At 42.1% G+C, this 17329-nt stretch overlaps 1 protein-coding gene across 1 annotated transcript in view; it reads left to right on the top strand.

The window, feature by feature from the left end:
- Positions 1-17329, top strand: part of LOC114665759 (collagen alpha-1(XIX) chain) — a 192583-nt gene that overhangs the window by 120166 nt on the left and 55088 nt on the right. The window contains exons 10-12 of the mRNA XM_051919255.1: positions 1216-1269; positions 4171-4206; positions 11879-11932. Of these exons, the coding sequence (XP_051775215.1) occupies positions 1216-1269; positions 4171-4206; positions 11879-11932 (144 nt within the window). The remainder of the gene's footprint in view (positions 1-1215; positions 1270-4170; positions 4207-11878; positions 11933-17329) is intronic.

Raw genomic sequence — 17329 nt, 5'->3', positions numbered from 1 at the left:
GAGCGAATATTGTGTCACAGACCATGATGTGTATTACCTGACAAAAGTCGACATCCGGGGTAGAGGGCGACAAAACTCACTGTTACGTTACAGGCATTCCCTCTGTGCTTGGAGGAGTGTTAGACTCATTGACTTGGGATCTAATCCTTGCGTGTACGTGAGTTGCGAAATGTAAACAAATATAAGCAAAGGCAAGATGGCATCGACATCTCACGAGGGAGCGAAGCGAGTGCAGAAAACAAAATACTCAGCAGACGATGTTTTGCGCATTATCACTGAGTCGGACTCTGATTTTTTAGAATCTGATTTTGTTGAGAGTGATCAGGAGATCGAACAAGAGAGTGAGAAGCTGGCATCAGCTGATCGGCTGCTAGCTGAACGCATTCGCGCAGCCGATGCACCTACGGCAAGGTTCGTGTGGGAGGAATACCTAGACATTGATCCGTGGGAGCCAAACTGGCTACCGGACTTCACAAGACAGTATGGCTTGCTGTTGGACTTGACAGATTACTAGCCGCTGGACTACTTCAGACTGTTCTTTCCTGAAGCTGCCTTTCAGCTACTGTCAGACGAGACAAACAGGTATGCAGAGCAATTTTTTGAATCGAGGGCTGTGCTTGCACCGCATTCTCATTTTTTCAAACTGGAAACCAACAACAAAACATGAGATGAAGGGCTTTGTGGCCTTACAAATATAGATGGGACTGGACTGGTGATATAACTTCTGGGAGCATTGGTCCAAACGTGATTTGTCCCCTGATGGCTTTGGACAGATTATGCTGCGTGATGATAGGTACGTGCTCCTGCAAAGTGATTGTGAGCAACTGAGCTTCATAAATTCTGACACTAGCGATGAGGACTTCTTGGGGTTTCCATAAAACTAGAAGAGTGCTTGAACCTTAAAGTCTCTCCTTATTTGTTAATGACAGTGATGTTTCTTAATACCGCTGTTGAATGTACATTGTTGAAATATTATTCTGCTATATTTTATTAAACATATTATTGCACCATTTGGTTCAGAATATTTTTTTTCTTGTTTTCCTCCTCTAAACCTAGGTGCGTCTAATGGTCAGGTGCGTCTTATGGTGCAAAAAATACGGTATATGTGTAAACCGTTTGACTGTGCAAAATATTCCCATCATGCACTGCACTTCTGTTCAGCATGAAGTGAATGTTCTTCTGCTCCGATATTAACAGCTGAATCTTTCCCTCTAGGGTGACAAGGGCTTAGATGGCACACCGGGGAGAGACGGCTCACCTGGATCCCCGGTAAGTGTACTTTGTTTTTCTCAATTCATTATTGGATGCTTTTGTTTTGTTTGGTTTCCATTTTAGAATAACTTGTCAGACTGTGTTTTTCTTCTTGCTTTGGATTTGCTTTTCATTACACAGCTGCTGGAAGGTGCACTCATGTACATTGGCCTTTTAATTTTCCTTTTTGTGCGTCAGTGCTGAATTAACTGTGTTTGATTTAAGTGCATGGCACTGATTTTCTTTTTTGCTCTAATGGCGCTTGCTGCAAGAAAAGGACGGCCGTGCCTTTTGCACCTCAAAATTTGTCAGCGTTTCTCACTCACTGCTGGATTCTGGTCGGTCATGGTCTACAAGATGCCCAGGGTTTAATCTGTGCAGGAGTTCAAGAACATGGGGCATCACATGGCCGCATGGTGAATTATCGGGACACACGGGGCCCACGTCCACTGACCTTTCAGAACGTGATGTGCCAGCCATTTCCATTTTGTTTGTGTTTCCCAAAGTTGCGTGTTTACGTGTTAGCTGTCAGATAGATTTTTTTTTAGATATCGTTGTGCCATAGATATACAGTGCTGAACATGAGAACTGTGGCTTCTCACAGTTTACTGTGGTTGGCAAGTGAGTCTAATCCACATCTACTCCAAATATTTTTAAAACCTCGTAAAACGCCAGCCTTCACCCTTAAATAGAACAGGAAATGTGGCCTTTATGAGCAAGGAGGGGTAATGAAATATGAAACGAAGAGATGCTTGTGTATGGAACTCTTGTTGACTCCTAAAGGCATGAATAACAATATTTCAAAACATATATTTCAAAAAAATAAAACTCGGAATATAGCCAAGCTACCTTAAATATCAGCAGGCTCATTAATGGAGATGCTCAGTGCAAAGTCGTCTTGGTGCCTTCAGTTCTCTGCTCTTTTATGAATGAGGAATTCTCCTGAGACTTGCTACCTCCTTTTGAGCCTTGGAGGTCTTACAAGAGCCTTTCACGGGACTTGAAAGGTGACAAATTATTGCCAGGTTCACGGCGTAACTATAGTAACTACAGTTGGTGACAACACACTTCAGCCGCACTTGGGGTCAGCAGGAAAGTAAAGAATTGTCAGAGTTTCCATCACCGGGCCATCCAAGCTTGTGACCTTCATTTGCTTAAAGTACAGCAAAGGCACCAATTGAAATAGCGAGGGGTGGCTGGCATCAGTTACAACAGTCTGGATACCCCAGTGTTATGAGGTGGTGTGAGACCCCAATCCTAAAAACAGTTGGGACAGTATGGACAAGGCTATGGACTTCTATACTAACAAAAAAAGTGTGAAGATAAGTCATGTCTGTCTGTCTATCTATCTATCTATCTATCTATCTATCTATCTATCTATCTATCTATCTATCTATCTATCTATCTATCTATCTATCTATCTATCTATCTATCTATCTATCTATCTATCTATCTATTATATAGTGCCTTTCATATCTATCTGTCTATTATATAGTGCCTTTCATATCTATCAATGCATTATGTAGTGCCTATCTGTCTGTCTGTCTATCATTCGATTTCGTCTATGTGTTATATAGTGCCTTTCATATCTATCTATCTTATAGTGCCTTTCATATCTATCTCTATTATATAGTGTCTTTCATATCTATCAATGCATTATGTAGTGCCTATCTGTCTGTCTGTCTATCATTCGATTTCGTCTATGCATTATATAGTGCCTTTCATATCTATCTATCTTATAGTGCCTTTCATATCTATCTCTGTCTATTATATAGTGTCTTTCATATCTATCTATCTGTTATATAGTGCCTTTCATATCTATCTCTGTCTATTATATAGTGTCTTTCATATCTATCTGTTATATAGTGCCTTTCATATCTATCAATGCATTATGTAGTGCCTATCTGTCTCTCTGTCTATCAATCGATTCCGTCTACAACAACAACAACAACATTTATTTATATAGCACATTTTCATACAAAAAGTAGCTCAAAGTGCTTTACATAATGAAGAGAAGAAAAATAAAAGACAAAATAAGAAATTAAAATAAGACAACGTTAATTAACATAGAAAGGAGTAAGGTCCGATGGCCAGGATGGACAGAAAAAACAAAAAACAACTCCAGAAGGCTGGAGAAAAAAATAAAATCTGTAGGGGTTCCAGGCCACGAGACCACCCAGTCCCCTTTGGGCATTCTACCTAACATAAATGAAATAGTCCTCTTTGTAGTTCGGGTTTTTCACGGAGTCACTTGATGCTGATGGTCATACAGACTTCTGGCTTTTAATCCATCCATCATTGTTGGAACATCATGGTGCTTTGGGTAGATGGTGGTGGCGCACGCCACCACCAACAGGACACCGGAAAAGGAAACAGAAGAGAGAGTAGGGGTTAGTACAGATTTGAATGAATAGTTATTATAATGAATTAGATATACAGAGTATCAGGATTAAATTACAGTGAAGTTATGAGAAGGCCATGTTAAAGTAATGTGTTTTCAGTAGTTTTTTAAAGTGCTCCACTGTATTAGCCTGGCGAATTCCTACTGGCAGGCTATTCCAGTCTATGCACTATATAGTGCCTTTGATATCTATCTATCTATCTATCTATCTATCTATCTATCTATCTATCTATCTATCTATCTATCTATCTATCTATCTATCTATCTATCTATCTATCTATCTATCTATCTATCTATCTATCTATCATATAGTGCCTTTCATATCTATCTATGCATTATTATCCATATGTCTGTCTATCATTCTAGCATTATATAGTATCTATCTATCATGTAGTGCTTTTCATAATATCTTTCTGTATATGTCTGTATATCGTAATACCTTTCCTATCTGTGTACCTGTCAGCACAAATTTATATGCATTTATTTAAAAATTAATTTACATTTATTTGTATTTGTAGGGAGCTACTGGGCCTCTAGGACTTGATGGTGACAAAGTGAGTTGTTTTTTTTTTTCTTCTCTCTTTTCCATATATTTTTTAAATTATGAAGGAGGCAATAAATATTACACCGTAGCCTTTGCTTGTATTGTGAATTTTTTTTTTTTTAAAGCTTTTGAAAATGCTGACTGATACTCGGAGTTTACGGTTGTACATTTTCTTACCCCCAGGGCTGCTGGAAATTGATGGTGCAGTGACTTTTGATTTGTTGTGGGATTTATAGTAGGAAAAGGCGAAATGCGTTTGTAATGATAGGTCAGGAAAATCATAGCTCAGCCAGAAGTGGAGCTGCTGCAGTGCAATAAAGTGAACCGTGGCCCGCCATTAATACCCGGGCCTATCATCTTTATGATGGCATGTAGCGCAGCCTCCAGCGATATGTCTGAAGTGCACCACGAGACCTTTCTAGAAGTACGAGCCCCTGAGACACGAATCCAATTGCTGGTATTATTTTCATTTCTGAAACTTCTTTGTTTGGGAAGGAATAGAACATGAAGGGGAGACAGAAAGTTCAAAGGACTCATTGCTTAAGCAGTTTATTACGTGCCCTGGAATGGCTATTTGCGTTTTTTATTTTATACGTATTTACTTCAGTGATTACTGTTTGTTATTCTGTATTTGGTATGATGTCCACTTTAGATAAGGGAGTCTTTTTCAGTTATTTACATCTTTTCTCACTTTCTGATGCACTAAAGCAATGTCAACAACTCCTCTGTGTTCCTGTTTAATGTCAGAGAGGCTTTTAGAGGTCATTCTGTTAGCTGATCTTGATTAATGATTATTAGAACCTTTTGAGTTTTTATTTCTTTTTGATTTTTCTTAATGATTGTCCATGGAAAAGGGGATTCACCAGTTCTCTCTGATGCTTCCCATTTTAAACACAGCATTAAATCAGACAGGCCGCCATTTTATTTTGAAAGCTGAGCTGCTGCCATCATTGAGTGTTGGTGCAGTCCCCTTGGCATCCCCTCACCCTTCCCTATCTCAGGTATAGTGGAGGGTCTACAGAAGTGAGCAGATTTGTTGGCCTCCCTCAGAACTCATTGAAAAAGTGTTGCCTGCCTCCTGAAAGTGACCAAAGGAAAAGCCAAAGTTCCCTGATATGTCATTGAGTCACGCAAAGCAAGTGTGACAAGAGATCAAGTGTTGCTTCTTCTAATAAAGACCATCTAAAATGGCCTGGACACTTTTGTTGGTACCTGAATAACTGGATTCAGGTGATTTTTCAAACTTTCTGTTTTCTTAAATTCGTATCACACTCATCCCTAATCATGCAGTCAGTCGTTCAACGATTTAAATGGAGAAATGTCATCACTCATGTGTCCTACACTGAACATGGACCGGAGAAACTCAAGAAGGGAGTCATCTGAGGAGATCAGAAACAAAATGATAGACAAGCATGTTAATGGTGAAGATCGTCTCCAAGCAGCTTGATGCTCCTGTGGCAACAGTTGCAAATATTATGAAGAAGTTTAAGGTCCATGGGACTGTAGCAAACCTCCCTGGACGAGGCCCTAGAATGGGCAAGAAGGATAATGGGAATGGCAGACAAAAAGCTAAGGACAACATCCAAAGAGACACAAGCTGAACTCCAAGGTTGCGGTCCATCAGTGTCTGATCACATCATCCATCACTTTTTTGAGTGTCCGTGGGCTCAACAGAAGAAAATCCAGGAGGATTCCTCATAAAAAACATTGGGAGTGGTCTCCCCTCGACTTTCTCGTATCCTCAGATATGGAAATGGATATTTGAGGAGTAAACCACAAAACAATGATTATATTTTTATATTATGTACATTAACGAACCATCAACAACAAATCAAATTAATAAAATATTGAACAATTATTATAAAAGTTAAGTTGAATAAATCGGACTGTGCAGCTGTATGAATAAAAGGTAAAGTACCACTTCTGGTTAGCAGAAATAGTCCAAAAGTTGATAGAAATCTATGTTTTGTACCTAATACTTGTATGCAAAATTTGGATGACCTAAGTGACAGTGTACTCAAGTTATCGTGTTTATATACAGTAATCCCTCACTTATCGCGGGAGATAGGTTCCAAGGCCGACCGCGATAACTGAATTTCCGCGAAGTAGGGACACCATATTTATTTAATTATTTAACGTGTATTTGGACGTTTTTAAACCCTCCCTGTATTGTTTACAACCCACCCTTTACTCTATTAAAAACAGGGACAACTGCTAAGCAATATGAAATCGGTAGATAAGTTTACACTTACTGTATAGCGAAGTACACGTAGCAGCTTGTAGCCGGTCATGACGTCGTTGACCTTGTTGCAAAGATTCCTAAAGCAGATTCCATCCAGACTACTGCCTTATCACGTCCACTTGCAACTCGTTTTGTGCCCTGGTTAAAGGACACTGCGGCCGTAGATCTTATATGCTTTTCCTCCTTTTTAAATAAAAAGAATCGTGGACTCATTGATGCTGTAATGGTGTCCTGCAGCGGTGTAGCTGTTCCCTTCCTTCAACATATCCAAAACTTTTACCTTTTCTGCAATCATTTGCATCTTCTGTTGGTGCTTGGACACGGCCCCTGAAGCATTAGCACGTTAATGCTGAATGAGTGAGATGAGACTTCCTGGTTAATGCAACACTCCGTCGCTGAGCCAATCAGCAGCACACAGGAACTTAACTACGTGCTCTGATTGGGTAGCTTCTCAGCCATCCGCCAATAGCATCTCTTGTATGAAATCAACTGGGCAAACCAACTGAGGAAGCAAGTAAAAAGACCCATTGTCCGCAGAAACCCGCGAAGCAGCGAAAAATCCGCGTTATGAATTTAGATATGCTTACATATAAAATCCGCGAAGTCGTGAATCCGCGAAAAGTGAACCGCGAAGTAGCGAGGGACTACTGTACACACACATACATACACACACACACACACAGGCACACAGATAGTCACACAGACATACCGTATTTACCCGTGTACAACGCGCATATTTTTTCCAGAAAATCAGGTGCGCGTCATACACGAGGAAATTTTTTTCTGTAATGTTTACTTCTTCTGCTTGGGCTTTCTCGCTCATTCGCTCGCGCTCTCTCTCTCTCTCTGTCTCGCTCGTTCACTCGCGCTCTTTCGTCATGCAACAAAAACAGAAGGGCATTTCGCAGAAAACGTGCCCTAAAGTCTTCCTATACAATCACAATGCGCGTTGTACATGGGGCACATTTTTTTTGTGATTTTCTTTGTAAAAATTGGGGTGCACATCTTACACGAGGGCGCGTGGTACACGAGTAAATACGGTAATTCCAAAAATGGTATTTTCGGACTAAGGGAGGTCTAAAACGTTGAGATTCACCAAACTTTTGACATTGGATTTTTGAACGATTACAATGCTTTCCCTACACTTTGTATAAGAGCAAGTCAAGGAGGTCTAAAACATCGAAATCCATTAAAATCTTGAAATGGATTTTTTGGAGGATTCCAATACTTTCCTTATCCTTGATATACAAGAAAATCAGGGAGGTCTAAAATGCCGAGATTCATCAAAATCTCTACTTTGAATTTTTGGATGATTCCAATACTTTCTCAATACTTTGTATACAAGAAAGTCGGGAAGGTCTAACATGTTGTCGAGATTCATCAAAATCTTGGCATTGAATCTTTGGACGATTATAATACTTTCCCTATACTTCGTATACCAGACAGTCAGGGAGGTCCAAAACGCCCGGAGTGCTTCCAGGTGCTAGTGCGGCACTTCTGGCACACCAGGAAATGCCGCCGGAAGGTCGTCGGCAAGCACCTGGAGCACATCCGGGTGAAAATAAAAGGGGCTGCCTTCCTACAGTTGGGAGCGGGAGCAGGACAAAGCTCCCGTGAGGAGAGGAAAGGCGGCCCACAGACAGTTGAAGGCCTGAGTAAGTATGTTTGGTGCGGGAGCACTGTGAGTGTGTGAGACTTGTGTTTGGGGACACTTGGAATAATAAAAGCGTGTGATTTTATGAATTGTTGGTGTCCGTTGTGTTGTGTCCCGGCTGAATATCTCACAGAGGCTAACGCATAGCAACCCGCACGGGATTGGCGAGCAGGGGGGCAAAGCCCCCTAGTTATTAAAAAAAACAAACAAAAAAAAACTTTTTCATACAGTAGACACCCAAAATGTTTGAGCAATGTAGACTAAGGTCACTTTTGGGGCCCCTCCAGGATTAGAGGCCCTGAACCATTAGCTTCATAGTAGATCTGCCTCTGTGTCTGACCGGGTTGTTGAGGCTGGAAAAATTCTCTCCACACATCCCTCAAATTGCCCCCAACGCCACCATCACGGCTGATGCTACCAGCGAATCTGTGGGGAGGTGGTGGTGAAGGGGCGGATAGCAGGAGTTAGGTCCCAACTATTTGGCGGGTAAGAATGGAACAGAGGTGTCGCATCCAACATTGGCATCTACAACTCTGTTATGTCATGCTTACCTGGCAAAGCATAATGGGGCATTGGAGGACGTTTGCCTAAGCTGGCACATTTTCAGGGAGAATTTGCAGACCTTTCTGGAAACACGTTTCATTTTGGGGTGTTGAGTGCATATTGATGGACAAAAATGACAAATGTGTCCATTTCAAATGAAATCTAGAATAGAATAAAGTGTGCAGAAAGAGAAGGGGTCCGAATACTTTCTGATTCCCCTTCGTATCAGAATCGGGGGAGTCGTGTATGATTTAAGTTGAAGACATCGCCTCGTAATGCCTTTGTTAGGCCGTCTGACGGTCCTTGTCGAGTGACTGCCGATAATGCCAGTGTTCCCAGCTGTGACGTATTCCTTCCAGTAATTTCTTCTTACCGAGTTAAATGTCTGGCCTTTACAGATCTCCACGCTCGCACAGCTTATTAAAGTGAGTCGTTCATTTAGCTTGTTTCACACGCAGCCAATTCCTCCAATCCGAGGGATTTGTCTCCAATTCCGAGACCTCACAGCAGTAATTGAAGTCACCGAGAAGACTCTGCTGCTGCGGCCGCCCACATAATTATCTTGAAATTAACACATTTTAACAAGTTGGGATGTTGGTGTATAATGTGATTTTAATTTTTATTCATTTCCGATCAGAAGATATATCTAGCTACTTTTTATAGCTCTGAGTTTTGCATATCTAGTGTCGGCGTATTCAAAAACTGCATTGTTTAATGCGTACAAAATTTAGAAAAAGTTTGCTTGTTTTCCTTCAGTTATATTAGATATTCTTACTTAATTATTGGGTTACAGTCAAAAGTGTACATTCATATTGAAATGTATATCTTCTTCACACCCTTGTAACACGTGAGGGTGTGGGAGGAATTAATGTCTTTCAGAGCAACTGTTTGTAATCCGCTACTTGCCCCGGCTAATTGCTTTAAATTTTTAGAGATGTGATTGGATTAAACTTTTGACATGCGGAGAACAGGTGGGATACATCTCGACAAAAGTGCTAGTCGAGTGCGGCGCACAAAAGAAAAATCACCGGCTTGGAGCACAAAAACGTGTTGTCAGAATTGTGACTGCATTGACTTCATGGATGTTCCCGGACTGCTTTAGTGTATAATAAGAAAACGGGAGACTGCCGGGGTCAAAACTCACACGTGAAAAATCAACAAAGGTCAACAGAAATGGCGAGCTGCTTAAATACTGGAAAGAGGTTTCTGGATTTTATCTTTTTGACAGTGAAAAGGAGTTACAACTATAGGAAAAGAAACCCTTAAAGCACAAAAAAAGAGTTAAGAGATTTAGGGAGCTTAAACACTTGGCAGGTACAAGAAAGATCTGCCACTTATAGTTTCAATAATGCCAACATCTATACAATACTCATTCTTATCAAGATCATTTCAACAGGAATGCAGCACAATGTCACTTATATAATATAATATTATATTAGCTGTGCTACCCGTCTAAGATGGATTGAAATCAATGTAGACCTCAGCATTAACATTTGCAGTGAATGTTCTGTATTTTGTAATCCAACAGATGGCACATCAGAAACATCTGGCACACAACAAACATTAACACTGCTTTTATGAATACCATACCAAATGGCATATAACAGAGACATACAAGTGTCTGAATCTATGTCCATCTGGTTGCTGTCTCTGTCACTCCAACAGATGGCCCATCACAAACATTTGAAGTAATGAAATGTATCACTACAAATGTTTGTGATTGAGCCATCTGTTGGAATGAAAAATGCAATTTGTGTGTCTCTGTTATATGTCATTTGGTATGGGATTTGTAAAAGCAGTGTTAATGTTTGTGATGCACCATCTGGTGGAATGACAAAAACAATGCATATGTCTCTGTTATATGTCATTTGGTATGGGATATGTAAAAGCAGAATTAATGTTGGTGATGCGTCATCTGTTGGAATGTCAAATGCGGTGCATTTGATTACTGCAGATATTTGTGATATACCATCTGTTGGAATGACAGAGACAGCAACCAGATGGACATAGATTCAGACACTCGTATGTCTCTGTTATATGCCATTTGGTATGGTATTCATAAAAGCATTGTTAATGTTTGTTGTGTGCCAGATGTTTCTGATGTGCCATCTATTGGATTGACAGAGACATAGCAACCAAATGGACACAAAGATACAGACACACAGACAATTATTGTTTTACTATATTGCATTATATTATGTCATTTTCCAACTCACTTCTATTGGAATGACAAATGCAATGCTTATGTCTGTGTTATATGCCATTTGGTCTAACATATGTAAAAGCAATGTTAATGTTTGTGATTTGTCACTTGTTGGAATATCAAATGCAGTGCATTTGATTACTACAAATGTTTGTGATGCACCATCTCTTGGAATGGCAAATGCAGTGCATATGTCTGTTATACTGTATGCCATTTGGTATGGGATTCGTAAAAGCAGTGTTAATGTTTGTGATGCACCATCAGCTGGAATGACAAATGCAATGCCTATGTCTCTGTTAGTGTTCCATTTAGTATGAGGTTCGTAAAAGCAGTGTTAATGTTAGTGATGCACCATCTGTTGGAAAGACAGAGACATAGCAACCAGATGGACACACAGATACAGACACACAGACAATTATCCTTTTATTATATTACATTGTAGTATATGATGTCATGTCATTTTCCATCTCTCTCTCTCTATCCAGACCAGGGTCACGGTTACAGGAGCCTTTCCCAGCTAGCATAGGGTGAAGGCAGGACAGGATGCCAGTCCATCTCAATGCAAACACACGCACACCAAACACACTCACTTGGTCAAATTTGGAGTTGCCAGTTCACCTAATTTGCATGTCTTTGGACAGTGGGAGGAAGCCAGAGCCCCCGATATGAAACCCACACAGACACGGGGAGAACATGCCAACTGGGATGCTGTCTCTTTTATATTCTAGATGGCTGGAAGGGGCAAAGAGGGGCGTGCAGTCCAGTCTAGCAGACATTTTCTTTTGGCTCCTAAGTGATGATATAACTATGGGATGCATCAGAAGCTAAACTGCTAAAGGAAGCCATGAAATTGAGTGACCGGGCTGACCAGGCTTACAATGTGTGTGTCTTGTCTGTTATGTACACAAAGGTTGACTAAATAAATGAATAAACAAATAAATAGGGCCTAAGAGGTTTCATTTTGCAACAATCACTGTGTGCACAAGTGTTATTAGTAGACATCCAATTATTAACGTCTTTGTTCTTTTTAACTTTCTCAGGGTGAAAAAGGAGATAAAGGAGATGTCGGTCCTGAGGGGCAACCAGGAAAAGAAGTAAGATATTTTCCTGCTTCTGATGTGTGCCTGAAAGTCGGTGTCGCATGTAAAGTAATGAAAGTGTTCAGTGCTTAGCTGCAATTAATAGAAACTGTAATCAGAAATAAATGGTAGGCTACTTACCGTATATCAAAGTAATTTGCTAAGTGAGCACAAGTGGAAGACCCTGCCAGACCAGTCTGTTAGACAAGTTTAGCAAACGGGCCACTGGAGTAGTACATGGCTGTAAAGTGGGGTGAAGGAGGCTGAGGGCAGACGGGCATCGTTAGCTAAGTGGTATCCCATTGCACGCCCAGCCTACCTGGAAGTGTGTGTTCTCTCAGAATTACCTTTCCCATGATTTGTCCATTTTTCTTTCCAATTCAAGGGTTTTTCTGGGGGGCTGTCAAAAAGCAGCGCCTGTTAAAGCCCCTTGAGGCATTACTTACATGGTTTTTGGGTTATATAAGAAATCCATTGTTGTTGTTGTTCGTGGTAACTTTCTTGATCAGGGGGCCATTATAGCAGAAGGACACAGGGAGACTGCCACACGGAGCAAATGTGTCTCCCTAATACACTGGGTGGGAGCGTTCCCTCTGGCATGGCTCACATTTGGACACCAACAGTGCTGCATGGATGTTGTAATACTGGTGGGCAGCCCTGTCACGGTGCCGCTGGAGGAACCTGCTATGGGGCAAGGCTACCCTGACGAGGAGAGGAAATGCCACCCAACCTGGAAAAGTGCTTCCAGGTTACAGTGTTGATTTACAGGGAGTACTCCTGGGTCCAGGTTAAAAAGGAGCGTTCCCCCTTCTCCAGGTGGGTCCGAGTCGGGAGTGGAGCAGCCATAACACTTGCACTTCTGAACAGGTTGTCCACTTGAAGCTAAGCCTGTTCAGGCCTGGCCAGTACTTGGAATGGGAGACCATCTTGGAAAAGATCGGGTTGCTGATGGAAGAGGTGTTGGTGAGGCCAGCAAGTGGGCGCTTACCCTGTGGTCTGAAGGTGGATCCCAATGCCCCCCACTGCACTGATGTAAAAATGGTGCCATCTTTCGGATGAGACATAAAACCGTGGAGCGGACTGTCTTTGATCATTAAAGATCCCTGGGCATCCTTCGTAAAGACTAGGATGGATCCCAATCCTGGTTAATTTGCCTCCCACAATTTGGTCATTCTGGAGACAGCTAAGTAGGATAATCCTGCATTGAGGGCACCAGCAGCCATACCACCTGCACTTCAGAAGATGCCATCCACCTGAAGCTAAGTAGTTTTTGGGCCCAGCTAATACTTGGATGGGAGACCAACCAGGAAAAGCTTTGAGTGCTGCTGGATGAGGTGTTGGTGAGATGCTTACCCTGAGGTCTGAAGGTGGATCCCAATGCCCCCAGTGCAGTGACGTGGACACTGTCCTGTAAAAATGGCACCGTCCATCAGATGAGATGTAAAATCGATGACAGAAGTATCCTCATTATGGCACGATCAAAAGCCCCCAACGCCTGTGCGACAGATCAGAAACAGTCTTCAGGGGGCCGATGTGTGTGTCAGAGATGAGGATCAGCAGAAGATGTCATGAACAGAAATCCAGATGCCACACTGCAAGGTGCAGACCAGAATCATAGGATTGCCAGGTTACAGTTTGTGAAAAAGGACTTCAGACAGCCTGCGGAATTCTGGGAAAAGATGAGACAAAGATGGACCTCATCAGAGTGATGGCGAGAGCAAAGTGTGGGGATGACAAGGAGCTGCTTGAGATGCAAAGCAGACCACCTCATCTGTTAAACATGGTGCTGCTGGGGGTGTTATGGGGTGGGCATGTGTGGTTGCCACAGGTCCTGGCACAATTGATGATGGAACTGCTGACCGCAGTGGCACAGTGAATTCTGAGGTGTGTAGAAACATCTGATCTGCTTGAGATCCATTAATGGCCTCCAAACTCACTGGATGGCACTTCATCCTACAACAAGATGATGAGCCAAACAGACTGCTGGGGCAACAGAGGAGTTTAGCAAAGATAAAAAAATGGAAAATTCTGGAATGGCCAAGCCAGTCTCCCAGTTTCAATCCAACTGAGCAGGCCTCCCATATGCTGAAGGGGGCAAGCCCCCTGAACAAACAGTAGCTGAAGATGGCGTCACTAGGGGCTTGGCAGAGAATCAGCAGGGAAGACCCTCAGCATCTGACGATGTCTGTGAATCGCAGACTTCAAGCAGTCATTGCATGTGAGGGATACGCGACAAAGATCTAAATATGACAACGGCTTTAATAGATCTGCCATTGCTGTGTGCCCTGAAATGAAGAAAAAGTGTTGTGTGACCCTAATGTACGAAAGTCTGCAGTGTGCACTTCAGAATTACAAATCAAACAATTCAGCTGTGATTAAACTGTGGAGCAGAGGAACAAATCAATGAAAGTGAGACTTTACGGAGGTAAACAGCCCACATTTTGCTTGTTACAAAACACCATTTGCTTTATGCAATGTTTGCGTGAATTGTTTTACTCCTCAGTAGTCTGAATCATTAGAAGACCGCTAAGCAATCATCACGAGCAACATCCTCCAAGTACCTCCGTTCCCCCCCTATCTGTCCGCACTGATCCCCAAAACAGTCTGGCCACCTTAATTACCACTTTATATCTTTTTATAATCACAGCAAAAAAAAAACCAAAAGACTGTTACTTTAAATTCTCTAAAAATGGAAGCACTTATAGACTTTTTGCTGACTGGGCCTCCTTTCAGCCTACAAATATCCTGCCAGCCTAACCTCCATCTGTGAAGGTACACAGTGGACAAGCTAAAGCTTTAACGCTGACAGCATGGAAAAGAAGAGAAATGCGTTTCCTTCCGTAACCCAGAAAGTATTTCTCAGCTGGCCTCTCAGACATCTCCGTTACTTGACAGGATCCTGTTCCAGGGGCTTTTGATGGATCAGGGGTGCGAAGGTGAATACCTTGAGCAGTTTCTGAGACGGGCCTGACCTAAAAAAATAAAATCAAAAGTCACTTCAGTGGTTCATCATATCTGGGGAGACATTCCATGCTGATTTTAGGAACTGCAAACATAAAGTGATCTGCAAGTGTTAAAAATGAATGTAGCATATAGATAGACAGGCACTATATAGATAGATAGACATGAAAGGCACTATATAATAGATATATAAGGGATTATATAATCTGCGGTGGGTTGGCACCCTGCCTGGGATTGGTTCTTGCCTTGTGCCCTGTGTTGGCTGGGACTGGCTCCAGCAGACCCCCGTGACCCTGTGTTTGGATTCAGCGGGTTGGAAACTGGATGGATGGATGGGATTATATAATAGATAGACATGAAAGGCATTATATAATAGCTATATAAGGCACTATATAATAGATAGATAGACATGAAAGGCACATAGATAGATATATAAGGTGCTATATGATAGATAGATAGATAGATAGATAGACATGTAAGGCACTATATAATAAATAGACATGTAAGGCACTATATAATAGACATGTAAGGCACTATATAACTGACAGATAGATATATAAGGCGCTATATGATCGATAGATAGACAGATATGAAAGGCACTATATAATAGACAGACAGATATACATGAAGGCACTATATAATAGTGTGAAAGACGGCCAGGGACCTTGCCCCACCGGGATGCCTGGATCAGGGAAGGACCGGGAAAGTGGCAATATCTTTCCTGGATGCAAGAGGGCAGCCCCCCCTGGTTTCCACCAAGGGCTATGGATATGTGATTTGGATCTCAACCCGGTGGGGGTCCATGGCCCAGACAAGGGGCTGCCTGGATGGTTCCTGAGCCCTGGAGGACAGCACTTCCGCCACACCAGGAAGTGCTGCCGGAAGACCATCACCAAACGCCTGGAGCACATCCGGGGCACGATAAAAGGGGCCGCCTCACTCACTCCCTTCGAGGAGCCGGAGTCGGGAGGAGGCAGACGGAGTGGAGGCGGCCAAAGAGAGATGAAGGACTGAACAATAGTGTGTGAGTCGCTGGAACCTAATGTAAAAAGTGTCTGTAAATAACCCGTGTGTTGTGGACATTGGTGTCATATCTGTCTGAGGCCAGGCTAGCTTTTACAATAGATATACATGAAAGGTACTATATAATAGATAGATACATATGTAAGGCACGCAAAAATGCCCTCAACATGAAAACAAAACATGAATGTCATGAATCAGTGGTAGCAGTAGTGCCGGTTTATACTTCACGCTAAGAAGTATACGTGCATACATCATGGCTGCCGCACACTCCTGGCGTTCTTTTGATGCGTCCTCTGAGCACATCCTCAGAAATTAACTTGACACGTGCGTGAGTTGCAGTACCAGCAAAAACATGGGAGGGGTGTGTGTGTGTGTGTGTATATGTGTGTGCAGGTTTTTGGCACGTGACGTCAGCATCGTTGTTTACATCCAACGTGTGACAGCAGCTCCAACAGGATCAGTGTGCTTCTTTTGATGTTCAATGTTTGATGGACGGTTCAATACAGTGAAGGAAACCATCAGACTTAAATGCTGACATGCAAAAGTCTTCATGGTGCTTTTCTTCATCCATTTCTCGCATATACAATGCAAGTGTCGCATATTCCCCAATCGTAATGACGCGATACGTTTAAAGGTATTCCATCCTGTCTCGACATTGTGTGTCGCTATTGTCCTCTTTCATTTTTCTTTTTTTTTTTTTGTACCTCTGCAATAGCAACAGAATGGAAATAATTTTTATTTTTTAACATCTTTCTTCCCTTGACTCACAACACAGCGAAACTGGACGTTGTTTTCTCTCCGTGATGATTTCTCACCCTGCCACCTGGTGGAATCCTCCAGATTTACTTAAAGTGTAAGCTTCGACAGCACACTGCTTGTGTAGCAGCAGCGTCCTCAAGCTCATGCGTCTCGTAGTGTTCATTATGTCCCCGGCCTTACAGTGTATTCGTAACAGTTGCCATTAGACCAACCCATTTAAACGTTTTTTTTTTATTGTAGAAAATCGTTGAACGTACTAAACAAGTACATTTACCACAGGATGTTAATAACAATGAGATTATCATAAATTGAAAATGAGCACACGGAGCCTCCTTAGGCTTTTAGTGCATGTGTCAGGATGAAATTATTCAGTCAGCAAAGGGTTGTAAGTGCGTTGTCTGCCTCAAGCTTATGTGTGCAATGGTTTCCGTAAACCACCAGATGTCACTGTTTTTGAAGCTCTAAAATCTTCCGATCTTTTCACGGCAGAATCGGGAAGAAGCCTCAAATGCTTCGCTAGGGACTTCATCCGCCCATCACTACTATTTTCAGTGCTTTCATTTGGCCATTCTTATGTCGTTCTTTTTAAGTATGGCATCTGAATGATGGGTGGCATGAAGTAGGTGGCTAATTCTCAGTCCTTCACTTTTTCCTCTTAGGTTTCCCTTC

This window comes from Erpetoichthys calabaricus, chromosome 15, assembly GCF_900747795.2.
Source record: "Erpetoichthys calabaricus chromosome 15, fErpCal1.3, whole genome shotgun sequence".
Taxonomy (NCBI): Eukaryota; Metazoa; Chordata; class Cladistia; order Polypteriformes; family Polypteridae; genus Erpetoichthys; species Erpetoichthys calabaricus.
Note: the sequence above shows the minus strand (reverse complement) of the source record. Positions and strands in the feature narration are given on the sequence as shown.